Source organism: Chinchilla lanigera, unplaced genomic scaffold (genome assembly GCF_000276665.1).
Source record: "Chinchilla lanigera isolate Chin_1 unplaced genomic scaffold, ChiLan1.0 scaffold00019, whole genome shotgun sequence".
Lineage (NCBI taxonomy): Eukaryota > Metazoa > Chordata > Mammalia > Rodentia > Chinchillidae > Chinchilla > Chinchilla lanigera.
The window spans coordinates 25,304,315-25,315,532 of NW_004955420.1; the positions used below are offsets into that span (position 1 = coordinate 25,304,315).

The window sequence follows — 11,218 nt, forward strand, 5'->3', positions numbered from 1 at the left end:
CCGAGGACAGAGTTGTCTGTGTGTGGCGGGGGACGGTGCGGATGGCCTGGGCCGTGGGGCAGAGGCTGTTCTCCGACCCCATCGTCATGGGAAGCCATCATCGTCCCTGGTACAGGTTGGGGAAACTGAGGCCAGGAGGAAGAGGGACCAGCCTGGGCTGCAAGAACCCAGGGAGTCCTCTTCCTCCCCTCGGGCAGTCTTTCCCATCTTTCAAGCCCTGGGCTGTGCCTCTGGGAAGCAGGCCACATCCTGTTGGTGGCAGAGCAGCCCTGCTGGGAAGTCTTCCTTGGAGTCAGACTTTCACACGAGGCTTCAGGGCTGTGGGGGGCACAGACGGGCGCAGACGGTCACCTCCTCCTGGTCTTGCGCCTACCTCATGCTGCCTCTAGCCAGGATAGCCAGGTGGCTCTCACCCCGGCTGGCTCCCAGGCGGTGCCCCCATCTGTGCAGCCGGCGGGAGCCCTGGAGCCCCAGGTAGGGAGCGTCGCGAGCACCTGGCATGCAGTGGGGGTCGCATTTCGGGGGACACACATGCATGTGTCTGGTGGGTGAGAGGCAGCCAGGACAGGGTCTGGGGACCTGCCGCATGGCAACATTTGACCTACTTCTAAGGCTCTGGGTCTGGCCCAGGCCGCGTTCTCAACTCCTCCGGGAAGTGTGGGCCTGCGGCCCAGCCCTGGGGCTGTGGGCCAGGAGAGGCGGGCCAGGGCAGGCCAGGCGGCCTGCGGCCGAGCAGGAGCACGTGGGAGAGCCTGACCCTCCTCCTTCTCTGCCTTTGGCACTGGGGCCCAAGGGACAGTTCCCCCATACACACACATTTGTGGCTACCATAGCCCAAGCTCCCAGATAGGTCCTGAGCTGTGTGCACACTACCGGGAGGCCTGCCAAGCACCCCGAGGCTTGCCAGAGCTGACCCGTCCACAGGGCGGCGGGCAGTGCCAATCTGGACGGCCAGCGCCCCCATCTGCTTCTGGGTCCACGGTCTGGGTTTGGGGTTACAGCTCTGGAGTTTGAAGTCTGAGTCCCGGGTCTGGGGCCTGGGTGCGGAGTCTGGGTGTGAGGTTCGGGTTTGGTGTCTGGGCTTCAGAGTCTGGGTTCTGGGTTGGGTACCAAGACCTGGGTTTGGGGTCCTTACTGTGCAGTTTGGTCCTGGACTCTGGGTTCTGAGGTCTGAGCTTGGAGTTCATGTTGTAAGGCCTGAGTCTGGGGTCTAGGCTGGGGTTCCAGGTTCCAAGTTTGGAGTCTGGCCTGGAATCCTGAGTTCTGAGTCTGGGTTTGGGACCAGAAGGCTGGTTCCCATCCTCTCCGCAGGACCGCCCTGCCCACTGCCCTCCGCCAGCTGCTGAGAAGGGTCTCATCAGGGACAGGGGCTGCAAGAAGAGCAGAGCTGCACTGCAGTGGGTGTGGGAGGTGGCTGGGGCCCTCTGTGGTCACCAGAGCTCCTGCCGGTCACGTGGCAACGCCCCGTGTCCCCTCACCCACTCCAGGATGGGCTCAAGAGGGGTTTTGTTCCCTCAGTGAGACGCAGTAAGCCGAGAGATGCGGGGTATCTGTTCATCTGGCATTTACTGAGTGTCCACTGGGCAGCAGGCTCTGGGGACACAGGAAGCGCAGTCCTGTCCTGACGGCTGGCACAGGAGCGAGGACACAGCTACGGGACAGGTTAGCAAAGCAGCACTCACTGTAGGGTACGCAGGGGTGGGGGGGCCAGCAGACGGGCAGGGTGGTCTGGGGAGGCTGCCTGGAGGAGGCAGCGTCTTGCTGAGATCCAAGAGTGACAAGGAGTCCTAGGCAAGGGGCTGCAGGGGGAGCCACAGCCCAGGGCCTGGAAGAACCACAGTGAGGACCAGTGTGACCAGGACTCTCCTGCCTCAGCCAACAGGCCTTCAAAGTCAGCGCTCACGTGGTCCCCTGTGTGCCCCAAATTGGGCTCTGGAGCATAGCATGAGGTTCAGAGCTGCGCCCCAGGGGAGGGAGATGCAGGCCCCTCTGGCTCTCTAGGCCCCTCAGGCCCCTCCCAACCTTCTGAACCTGAATGATTCTAGGGCTGGGACCCAGCAGGGACAGGTATGACCTGCTGGCCTCTGCCTGGTCCCCCACTGTCCTGGTAACAATCCCGCTGACCGCTGAGTCTCTGCTGGGGGAGGGGCATCTGTCACTTTTTCTTGTTTTTCTGTTTTTTTGAGACAGAATCTCTCTATGTAGCTGAGGCTGTCCTGGAACTCCCGGAGATCCCTCTGCCTCAGCCTCCCAAGTGGTGGGCTCACAGATGAGCTCTACTACGCCCAGCAATTGTCGAAGGTTTGAGGTGTCCTATGGCCAGACCTGGGCTCCAGGGTCCGGCTGGTTTCCATCTGAAGGTGCTTGCAGACCACACCTGCCCCGCGGACGAGGGAAGGGGACCAGGATGCCCTCACCCTCTGGCCACACACAGGCCGAGGAAGGTGGCTGGGATGGAGGTCAGGACACAGTGTCACTCACGTGCCGCTTTCCCGCGCACGCCGGGTGTCCTCCCAGGGAGAGCGGTTTCAGGAGGGGGAGACACAGGGTGTGGGGCCTGGTTATTGCTGGTAAATGAACGTGGGCTGGGTCATGTCTTGGCGCCCGTGCCCAGGGCGGATCACCCAGGATCAGCCATCCTGCGGGTCGGCAGACCTGGGCTGGGACCATCCAGAGGACCCTTGCTGTTTCCCAAGCTGTCCCTGCTGTGCGGTGCTCTTGGCTGTCTCTGTGGACCACCCCCCAACCTCTTTCCTTCTCAATACTGTTGCCAAACATCTGGAAGAAAAGTGAAAAACGTGCCCCCCCGAGTCCCGGATGTTGTGAGATTTCCAGATGTGGGGTGTTCTGCCCTCCAGATGAGGCAAGGAATGTGTCCCAGTGGGGGAGGCCCCCAGCCCTGGACTGCTGTCCTGTCCAAGTGAGCTGAGCAATGGTTGAGCGGGACCTAGGATGGCCACGGGGAGGAGGGGCCCAGGTGGAGGTGGTGGGGAGCACTGTCCTCTCAGGCTGGGCTATACCCCTGACTGCCCCGGGAACCCCCTTGGGGTCTGGGGGTGGCGCTGCCTCTGAAGTTGCTATCAAAGGCTCCCGGCACTTAAAAATAACCAGGCACACCCTCCTCCCACCCCCAGCACGGAGGCAGGCAGGGGCTGGGCCCAATGTGTGCGCAAGATGTCCTCGATCTCTGCGGCTTGCACTCGAGGGTCTCTTGCCGCCTCAGCCTCCCACCACCCCGGAGTGGCCCAGGTAGGTTGTGCTGCATCCCTGCTGTCCAGGCCGGGCACTCAGGGGTGGCTGAAGAGGGCACTGAGCAGCAGGAACGAGGGTGAGCATCTTGGGCTGGCACCAGTGCAGCCCCTGCCCAGCTGTGGGCTCCCCTGAGAGGTAGTCTCCCCTGGCACCCTTAGACAGGACTCCAGCTGCCTGGCATGGGCAGACTGTGACACACAGACGCATGCAAGCTCCTAGACACAGCAGCGGCACACGCGTGCAATCTCTGGGAGGCTGAGGCAGGAGGATGGAAAGTTGGAGCCCAGCCTGGGCAATTTAGCAAGACTCTGTCTCTAAATAAACAATAAAAATAAGAAGGGCTGGGGATGTAGCTCAGTGCAAAGGTCCTGGATTCAATCCTAGCACAAGGAAACCAAACCAAATCACTGAGATAGAAGCACACAGCAGGAGGGCTACAGACACACACACCTCAGTGGGTACAGACAGGGGAGCCCCAGACACGGTACCCAGACCCCGCAGGACCTGAGCCCCAGACACACAGAGCCTCCATGCCCACAGCCCCAGACCAGGGCCAGACAGACACAGGGACGCCCAGGCCAGAGGGGCTGTGTAGCTCAGGTGGTGGGGGTGTCCTGCCCCTGGCTGCACACACTTGTCCGCGGTCTTTACCTCTCCAGGCTACTGACCTGCAGCAGAGTCCCGTGTGCATGTGCGCGTGAATGTGTGAGTGTGTGTGCGTGTGCCTAGCACCAGCCTCTGTGTCCCTCACCCGCCTCTCCCCAACAGGTGACTGGGAGGAATGGCGGGCCCTCCCTCCCCCCATTCCTGGGCCCGAACAATGCCCTCCCCAGGCCCCAAAATAGCCCCTGAGCCTGCCAATGTCCTTTTATGGCCCTGTCCCTATTGTGCCCGTGGGGGTTGGGCGGGGTCAGAAGGTGTCCAGGAGCATAAAGCCCTGGGGCAGGGCGCTCACCTACCCTGCTCCCTGCATCCTTCTCCACCGCCCGCTCTGTGCTCACAGCCCCCATGGCCCCCAAAAAGCCAGAGCCCAAGAAGGAGGACGCCAAGGCCAAAGCGGCTCCGGTCCCTCCTCCTGCACCCGTGCCTGCACCTGAGCCTGAGCGCCCCAAGGAGGTCGAGTTTGATGCTTCTAAGATCAAGGTAGGCGTGAGAGTGGGGCTGGGGCGGGACAGGTAGTGAGTGGAACCCGTGGTGGGCCAGGAAGGGGCAGGTGAGGACACCGAGGTGAAGCCACGAGCTGCAGCAGGAAGAATGGCGGTCAGACACCAGGCAGGACTGGCCGGTGCTGCAGGGAGACCGTGCACCCGGGGTCCCATCTGGGTTGGAAGGGAAGATCATTTTGGGGGCCCTGGAAGCTGACTTTGCCTCGTCCTGTCCTGGGACTTGGTACGTTTGGCAGTTCCAGGAGGCAGCTACCCTGGACTCCAAGATCCCTGCAGCCAGGCAGGCGTCTTCCTTGGCCAGCCAGGGTCCCCCGTCCATGCCCGCTCTCCTAGGGAGGCAGAGCAGAGAGCAAGCCGAGGGGCCCTTCCAGCAGGGCCACACTCACCCCTGCCAAGATCCCTGAGCCAGAGCTGGTTGAACCCTCCTGGGCCTCAGCTTTTAGGTGGGGAGATTGAGGGACAGGTTGGGGAGGAATGTTGGAAAAGCCGTGAAGGAAGCGGGTGGCGAGGCTCTGACCGGTGGCCCCGGGAGCCCTTCCTGGCTCATGGGAAGTCATTCCCAGAGTCTAAACTTGGAGGCCAAGTGTGACTCCCACCTGTGGCATCCGCATAGCGGCACGCCTGGCTCCTGCCCTTCCACTCCGCCTGGCCGCTGCCCTGGCTGGCTTCCGAGGACCCGCAGAGCCCTCCTTGCCCCACCTGCTCTCACAGGGCGGGTCACCGCCTTCTCCCGTGCCCTTCCCGGAGCTCCTGCCCGGGTCCTGTCCCCACCCTGCTCTGAGGCCCCAGTGACGGGCCCCTTTGCAGGGCAGATGCCCCGAGCTGGCTTGAGGCCCCCTGCCAGGCCCTGCCCCGTGCCCTCCAGGGCCCCCCAAGGGGCTCCATCCATCTCGTGACCCTTGGTGGCACTGTCTGGTCTCACCAGCTCTGAGGTGGGAGCAGACTCCCCTCTGGGAGGTACAGACCCTGAGGCCCCTCCCGTGGCCCCCGGGACCCCAAGCTGGCTGGTGAGGGCAGGAGACCAAGTGCCTTCCTGGTGGAGAGAGTGCTTGGCGGCCCAGGTGTGAATGCCAGCTCGGTCCCTCCAGCGGGGCCCGGCACGCATGTCCTCGGAGCTTGGTGTGGCTGAGGGAGCAGCAGAGAGCAGGGAGGTGCCAGGCGCGTCCCCTGTCCCCAAGTCCTTCCCTGGTGTGACCTTGAACTCAGGAGGGTGACGGCAGTGATAAAAATAGACCTGGCGTTAGGTGAGGAGGGGGACACCGGGCCCCAGGAGGTTTCCAGGCTTTGGGGTGGCTGTGATGCGGCCTCTGTAGACCCTCGGCCACAAGCCCCATGCTGTGCAGGGTGGGGACAGTCCTGGGCTATGGTCATAGGTACAGGCAGGGCTGCAGGGGACACACACACGGAGACACATGTCCACACCAAGTCCGTGGCAGGCCCACCTGGTGGGCTTGGGGACATCAGTTTAGAATCAGGACCCTCCTCCTCACCTCCCGCCCCGAATCACACAGCAGCAGGGTCTGGGTGGGATCAGATGCAAGGCCTTGGGGTTGCCCAAGTGCAGAGGGAAGGGAGGCGGGCAGGTGACCAGGTACCAGCAGAAGCCCAGCGTGGTGAGAGTGGGGACCGGTTGGCCCCCAGGATCAGGCACTCAGAGACTCTGGGCCTCTTTCAGATCGAGTTCACACCGGAGCAGATTGAAGGTGAGCGGGGTCCCAGCCTGGGGCTGTGGGGTCGGGGCTGGGGTCCTGGCCTGGGGTCTCCCAGCGACCTCAGGGCCCCCTTGGGAGGGCTGCAGCTTCCCACCCTCTCCTGCAGAGTTCAAGGAGGCCTTCATGCTGTTCGACCGCACGCCCAAGTGTGAGATGAAGATCACGTACGGGCAGTGCGGGGACGTCCTGCGGGCCCTGGGCCAGAACCCCACACAGGCTGAGGTGCTCCGTGTGCTGGGGAGGCCGAAGCAGGAAGGTAGGGCCCTGTCTGGGAGGGGGGTCCCAGGGGCCTCACAGCCTGGCACAGGTCCAGGGAGGCTGCAATGGCAGCACCTAACCAGTGCCAGGAGCGGAGTTTGTGAGGAGGACGGAGCCCGGGGGAGACCGGCACCGTGCCAGGTGCGGTCCCCCATTGTACACGCGCGTCCCACCCGGCCGCGGCCTTGTCTGCAGAGCTCAACAGCAAGATGATGGACTTCGACACGTTCCTGCCCATGCTGCAGCACATCGCCAAGAACAAGGACACCGGCACCTACGAGGACTTCGTGGAGGGGCTGCGGGTCTTCGACAAGGAGGGCAACGGCACCGTCATGGGCGCAGAGCTGCGCCATGTGCTGGCCACGCTGGGTGAGGACCACCTACCCCTGCCCCGTCCTCTGCCTGTGCAGTGGAGAGAGTGACCAGCACGGGTCTTGATGGCAAGCGACAGGCAGAAGAACGTCCTCTGGGCGGGGAATAAAGAAAGTGTGTTAGAGCTGGCGTGGCGGTGCCGGGCTGTAACCCCAGCATTCTGGGAGGCTCAGGCAGCAGCATCACAAATCTGAGTCCTGCGTGAGCCATGCAGCAATTTAGGGAGATGCCGAATCTCAAAATAAAAAATATAGAGTGAGGGGGACTGGTCATCCAGACACAAAGATGCCCAGGGCCCTCCTGGTCACAAGTCCTCCTGGCCTCCAAGGTGGGTTGATGGCCACAGCCTGGTGAGCAACACTGGCTGGGAGACCCTGGAGGGCAGCCCCACCCTCTGGAGGGACTCAGGGGTCCCCTCCCTGGCACCTCTCACTCGGGACGGTGCTGACTCAGCCTCCCGCCCTGCCAGGTGAGAGGCTGACGGAAGATGAGGTGGAGAAGCTGATGGCCGGGCAGGAGGACTCCAACGGCTGCATCAACTACGAAGGTGGGCTCCGGGCGGCATCTGGGAGGGCAGGGACGCGTCCTCAGGCTGAGGTGCTCAGCCTGGCCCGCACTGTTCCCTCCAGCGTTCGTGAAGCACATCATGGCCAGCTGAGCCCGCAGGCGAGTGCCCGTGCCCTGCTCCTCCACAGCCCCTGCTCTGCGAACTGTGGGCCCTGCTCTGTGCCTGGTGGCACCTCGGTCTCAGGAGCTGGGAGCCACCTGGGGTGTCGGTTCTGTGCACCCCAGGGACACGGTCACCTGTGGCCCGTCGGGCTGCGCTGGCCTGGGACTGTGTTCTCTTTCCACTGTGGGCTCCTAAATAAATGACTGCAGCCTGCTTTCCTGCGTCCTCTCTCCTCCCTCCTCCCTCCCTGCCTTCCCTCCTCCCCTCTCCCCTCCCTTCCCAGTCTTTCTACCCTTCCTCTCTCCTCTTTCGCTAGCCTCTGTCCATTCCACGGGCCGTGGCCGCCGGGTGGGAGCTGGCCGAGCTGGTGGCCGCCTGGGTCCCCTCCCCTCGCTCCTGCCCTGCCTCCCACCGTGACCCACAAGTGCCACTGAGAGCGCGGTCTGTGTGGACAGGCGACCCCAAGCTGGAGCCGGCGCTGTGTGTTCTAGGCAGACGGCTGAGCCGGGGACATCGGTGGCCCTGCCGGCATCACTTGGGCATCACTTGGGCATCACTCTGCCCCCCAGCTGTCAGAGTCAGATGGGGACACCGAGGCTGTCTGCTTGGGGGAGCCCTGGGCCAGGGGCAGCAACCTCGAGGGGCGGCCTCCCAGGCCTCCCGGGGGCTCCTCGGCCCGCGCTTCTCAGTGGAAGGCAGCTGCGGCCCGGGGTGAAAGGAGCAAAACACCCAGCAGACTTCTGCCTCCACCTTCCTGCCCAGGGCTGAGCAGTCCCACAGAGGGCGGGCAGAGCGGGTCCCTGGGGGAGGTGGCCGCCCGGATGACAGGGAGGAAGAGCCACGCTGGGCAGGAGACAGCTGCAGGTGCAGCCAGGCCATTTCCACGGCCTTCCATGTGTGCAAACGTGTGTGCTTTTGTGGTGGGCCCGTGGGTATGCAAGAGCAAGCTCCAGGGCCTGTGGGTGCCAGCGAGCGTGGGGATCTGTGTGTGAGTGTGAGTGTGACAGTGTGCGCATGTGTGTGTCAGTGTGCATGGAGGGTGTGCTGTGCACAGGCTGGCCCTGGCACTTTCTCTTGTGGCGCCTGCTGCAGGCCAGGCTTGGCCAGGTGTGGGAAGGTTGTGGGGCGTGCTTTGTGGGGGGCGTGCAAGCAGACTGGGCTAAGAGCCAGGAGGGCGTGGCGAGTGGGCCAGTGCTGGGAGAGTGTGAGCGTGAGGTGGGGGCATGCCAAGGAGTGAGGTTGGGGCCATCTGAGGTGGTAATAACCCAACAGAGACTTCCAGGGCAGTAGCATGCATCCTCATAATTCATAAAGAACTCCTACCAAGCAGCAAAGCCCCCCAGGTACCCTGATAAAGAATGGGGCAAAGGGATGCACAGTTTACGAGGGGGATGGTGGAATCAGAGATGCAGGAGGCTCCGCATCTGTCACACCACCAGGACGGCTGGCTGCCGCCGGCTGCCTGGGACAGCAGCGACAGGAAGGAGCAAGAGTGGGTGAGGGTTGGAGAAACGGAGCCCGGGCCGTCTCGGGAAAGGGAACGGCGCAGTCACTGTGGAGAGCAGGACGCTGGGCTGCAGAGCACTAAACACAGAATTACTGTGGCCGAGCCGGTCCACTTCTGAGTGTAAACCCAGAAGGGTTGAAAGCAGGGTCTCAAGCTGGTATTTGCACGCCCGTGTTCACAGCAGCCTGGCTCACACCAGGCCACAGCCCAGACGTGCACGGGTGGATGGACAGACAAGAAGAATGTAGCAAACACCAGTGGAATATTGCTCAGCCTGAAAAAGGAAGCAGCATGAGCTGACCTGGGCTACCAAGGGTGAACTTGCACAGGCCTGGATGGCCCCAGGGTTTTCTTTCTCTCTCTCTCTCTTTTTTTTTTGAAACAAGGTCTCACTCTGTAGTTTGTATCTTCCTGTCTCACCCTCTCTAGTGCTGGGATTACAGGTGCCTGCCACCCGCCTATCCCCCATCTTCTGTAGACTAGGAGGGGAAGGCTGGGTTGGCTGGTGGGTTCAGGCCAGGGCGTGGCGTTTGACCAGCGCTGGCTTGGGCAGTCTGGGCCCCCTCACTGAGGCTCAGCTCCACTTAGAACGTGTGTCTGGAGCTGGGTGTGGTGCACACCTGTAATCCTGGCACTGGGGAGGCTGAGGCAGGAAGAACACTGTGAGTTCAAGACCATTTAGTGAGACCCTGCCTCAGTCCTCCTCCCAAAGACTGTCTGTCCATGCCATGGCCGCGGTGCCACTCTGGGGCCCTTAGCCTGCTGTATGCGGCTGTACTGACTGAGGGTGACCCTCCTCCCACCTTAGCATCCTCCACTGGGGGTGTGTGTGCCCCGCCTGCGCCTCTGACTGTGAGGGTATGCGTGTGCCAGTTTGTCGGTGCACGCGTGCACACCCATTTGCTGTGTGTGCGAGTGTGCGAGTGTGCGTGTGTGCATGCGTGTAAGTGTGTGAGCGCCCATGCCGTCTGTGCTGAGTCAGCGCCGTGCTGGGTGGGCAGCACTGCCAGCCGGGCTGTGGCCTCCCCACACTTGCATAAACACTGGTCCCCGCTCCCCTCGAGCAGGGTGGTCCGGCCGTGCCCTGCCGCTGGGGGCAAGATGAGAAGGGGAGAGGGCTTGCCCCGCCCGGCCCGCTCCGTTGGACTGGGCCTCCCCGTGCTCTCTCAGGTGCCAGCACAGCGGCCGCCCCTCCTGAAGCAGGCAGAACTGGGCTTGGGGTCGAGGGCAGAGTGCAGCCTTGGAACTCCGGGCAGGGGCCAAGTTGCCCGAAAGGAGGCCAGCGACACCATGGGCAATGACCCTCCAAGGCACTCGCAGATTTAGCGTGGATGTTTGGGGCTTAGAACGTGAACCCAAAGGGCAGGGAATTGTGGGAGCGGGCCGGGACGGGACTGGAACAAATCGTCCCCCTCCCTGCTGCTCTGATGTCCTGCAGGGCCACCCAGGGCTCTTGGCAGCCTGTCACTTCCTGTGTCCTCTCTTCCAGCCGCCGTCCTTCCCCTGGGAGATGAGGGTCAGGTCACGTGCAGTGGGGTACAGGAAGGGCAGAAATGAAGCGGAATGAAGTCAGGCGGGGGACCTGCAGTCAGGCTGCTAGAAAGAAGGAAATTAGTCTGAGGGTGTGAAGGAGGACCATGTAGCTCAGAGCACCTGAGGTAGAGGGGTCCATGAGAGCTGATGGAGGCCATGGGAGAAATCCGGGTATGGAGTGAAATGATCAAAGGGATGCATGAAACTAGGGCTAGGGCCTGGAGACGAGCAGTGGTGCACACCTGTAATCCCAGCACTCAGGAGGCTGTGGCAGGAGGATCGCTGGGAGTTTGAGGCCAGCCTGGGCTGTCTGTAGTGAGTTCATGGTCAGCTTATAATACATAGTGAGACCCTGTCTCAAGAAAACCAAAACCAAAACCAAAACAATAACAACAAATAACAAGAACCCAAAAAACAAAAACAAAGAAAAACGGAAATAGGGAGGGAGAAGGGGAAGCCCCTCGGACTACCCCAGGGGCTTGGGTGGTAGGAAGGGCCCTGGTGAGGGTTGGGGGGGTGGGCTTGCTGGGACAGGGCCGTCCCCCCAGAGCCCTCATCCAGTTCCCCGCGGGGACAGCAGGAGAACCCAGCCCCTGAACTCCCGGCCCCCAGAGAAGCAGCTGCCCGGGGTTCTCCCAAGCCCCTCCCCTAGGCTGCCCCTCCCCCGCCCCAGCCTGGCCCAAGTTGGGGGTTATTGGCTCCCCGCTCTCCCAAAGCCGCACGATCCTGGTTTGCTGAGTGCTGACGG

General features: G+C 62.7%; 1 protein-coding gene and 1 long non-coding RNA gene across 4 annotated transcripts; both read left to right on the forward strand.

The window, feature by feature from the left end:
- On the forward strand, positions 1–3,555 carry LOC106148384. 3 transcript variants are annotated; one of them, XR_001233797.1, is made up of 5 exons: positions 1–474; positions 1,519–1,662; positions 2,191–2,459; positions 2,615–2,920; positions 3,135–3,555. It is a non-coding gene; the product is annotated as an uncharacterized LOC106148384 (long non-coding RNA). The 3 variants fall into 3 exon arrangements; XR_001233795.1 differs by having other exon boundaries at positions 2,615–3,555; XR_001233796.1 differs by having other exon boundaries at positions 2,697–3,555.
- A 643-nt stretch (positions 3,556–4,198) lies between these two features.
- Positions 4,199–7,645, forward strand: Myl3 (myosin, light chain 3, alkali; ventricular, skeletal, slow). Its single transcript, XM_005383424.2, has 6 exons — positions 4,199–4,395; positions 6,094–6,121; positions 6,237–6,386; positions 6,584–6,757; positions 7,230–7,307; positions 7,390–7,645. Exons 1-6 carry the CDS (start codon positions 4,261–4,263, stop codon positions 7,416–7,418), a joined length of 594 nt encoding a protein of 197 aa, XP_005383481.1. The 5' UTR covers positions 4,199–4,260; the 3' UTR covers positions 7,419–7,645.
- The last annotated feature ends 3,573 nt before the right edge of the window (positions 7,646–11,218 follow it).

Excerpts from the sequence above, each read along its gene's own strand:
- Myl3 (XM_005383424.2), top strand. The coding sequence starts at position 4,261 with ATGGCCCCCAAAAAGCCAGAGCCCAAGAAGGAGGACGCCAAGGCCAAA. Across the intron at positions 4,396-6,093 it reads TTGATGCTTCTAAGATCAAG|ATCGAGTTCACACCGGAGCA; the intron begins GTAGGCGTGAGA and ends GGCCTCTTTCAG. Across the intron at positions 7,308-7,389 it reads CGGCTGCATCAACTACGAAG|CGTTCGTGAAGCACATCATG; the intron begins GTGGGCTCCGGG and ends TGTTCCCTCCAG.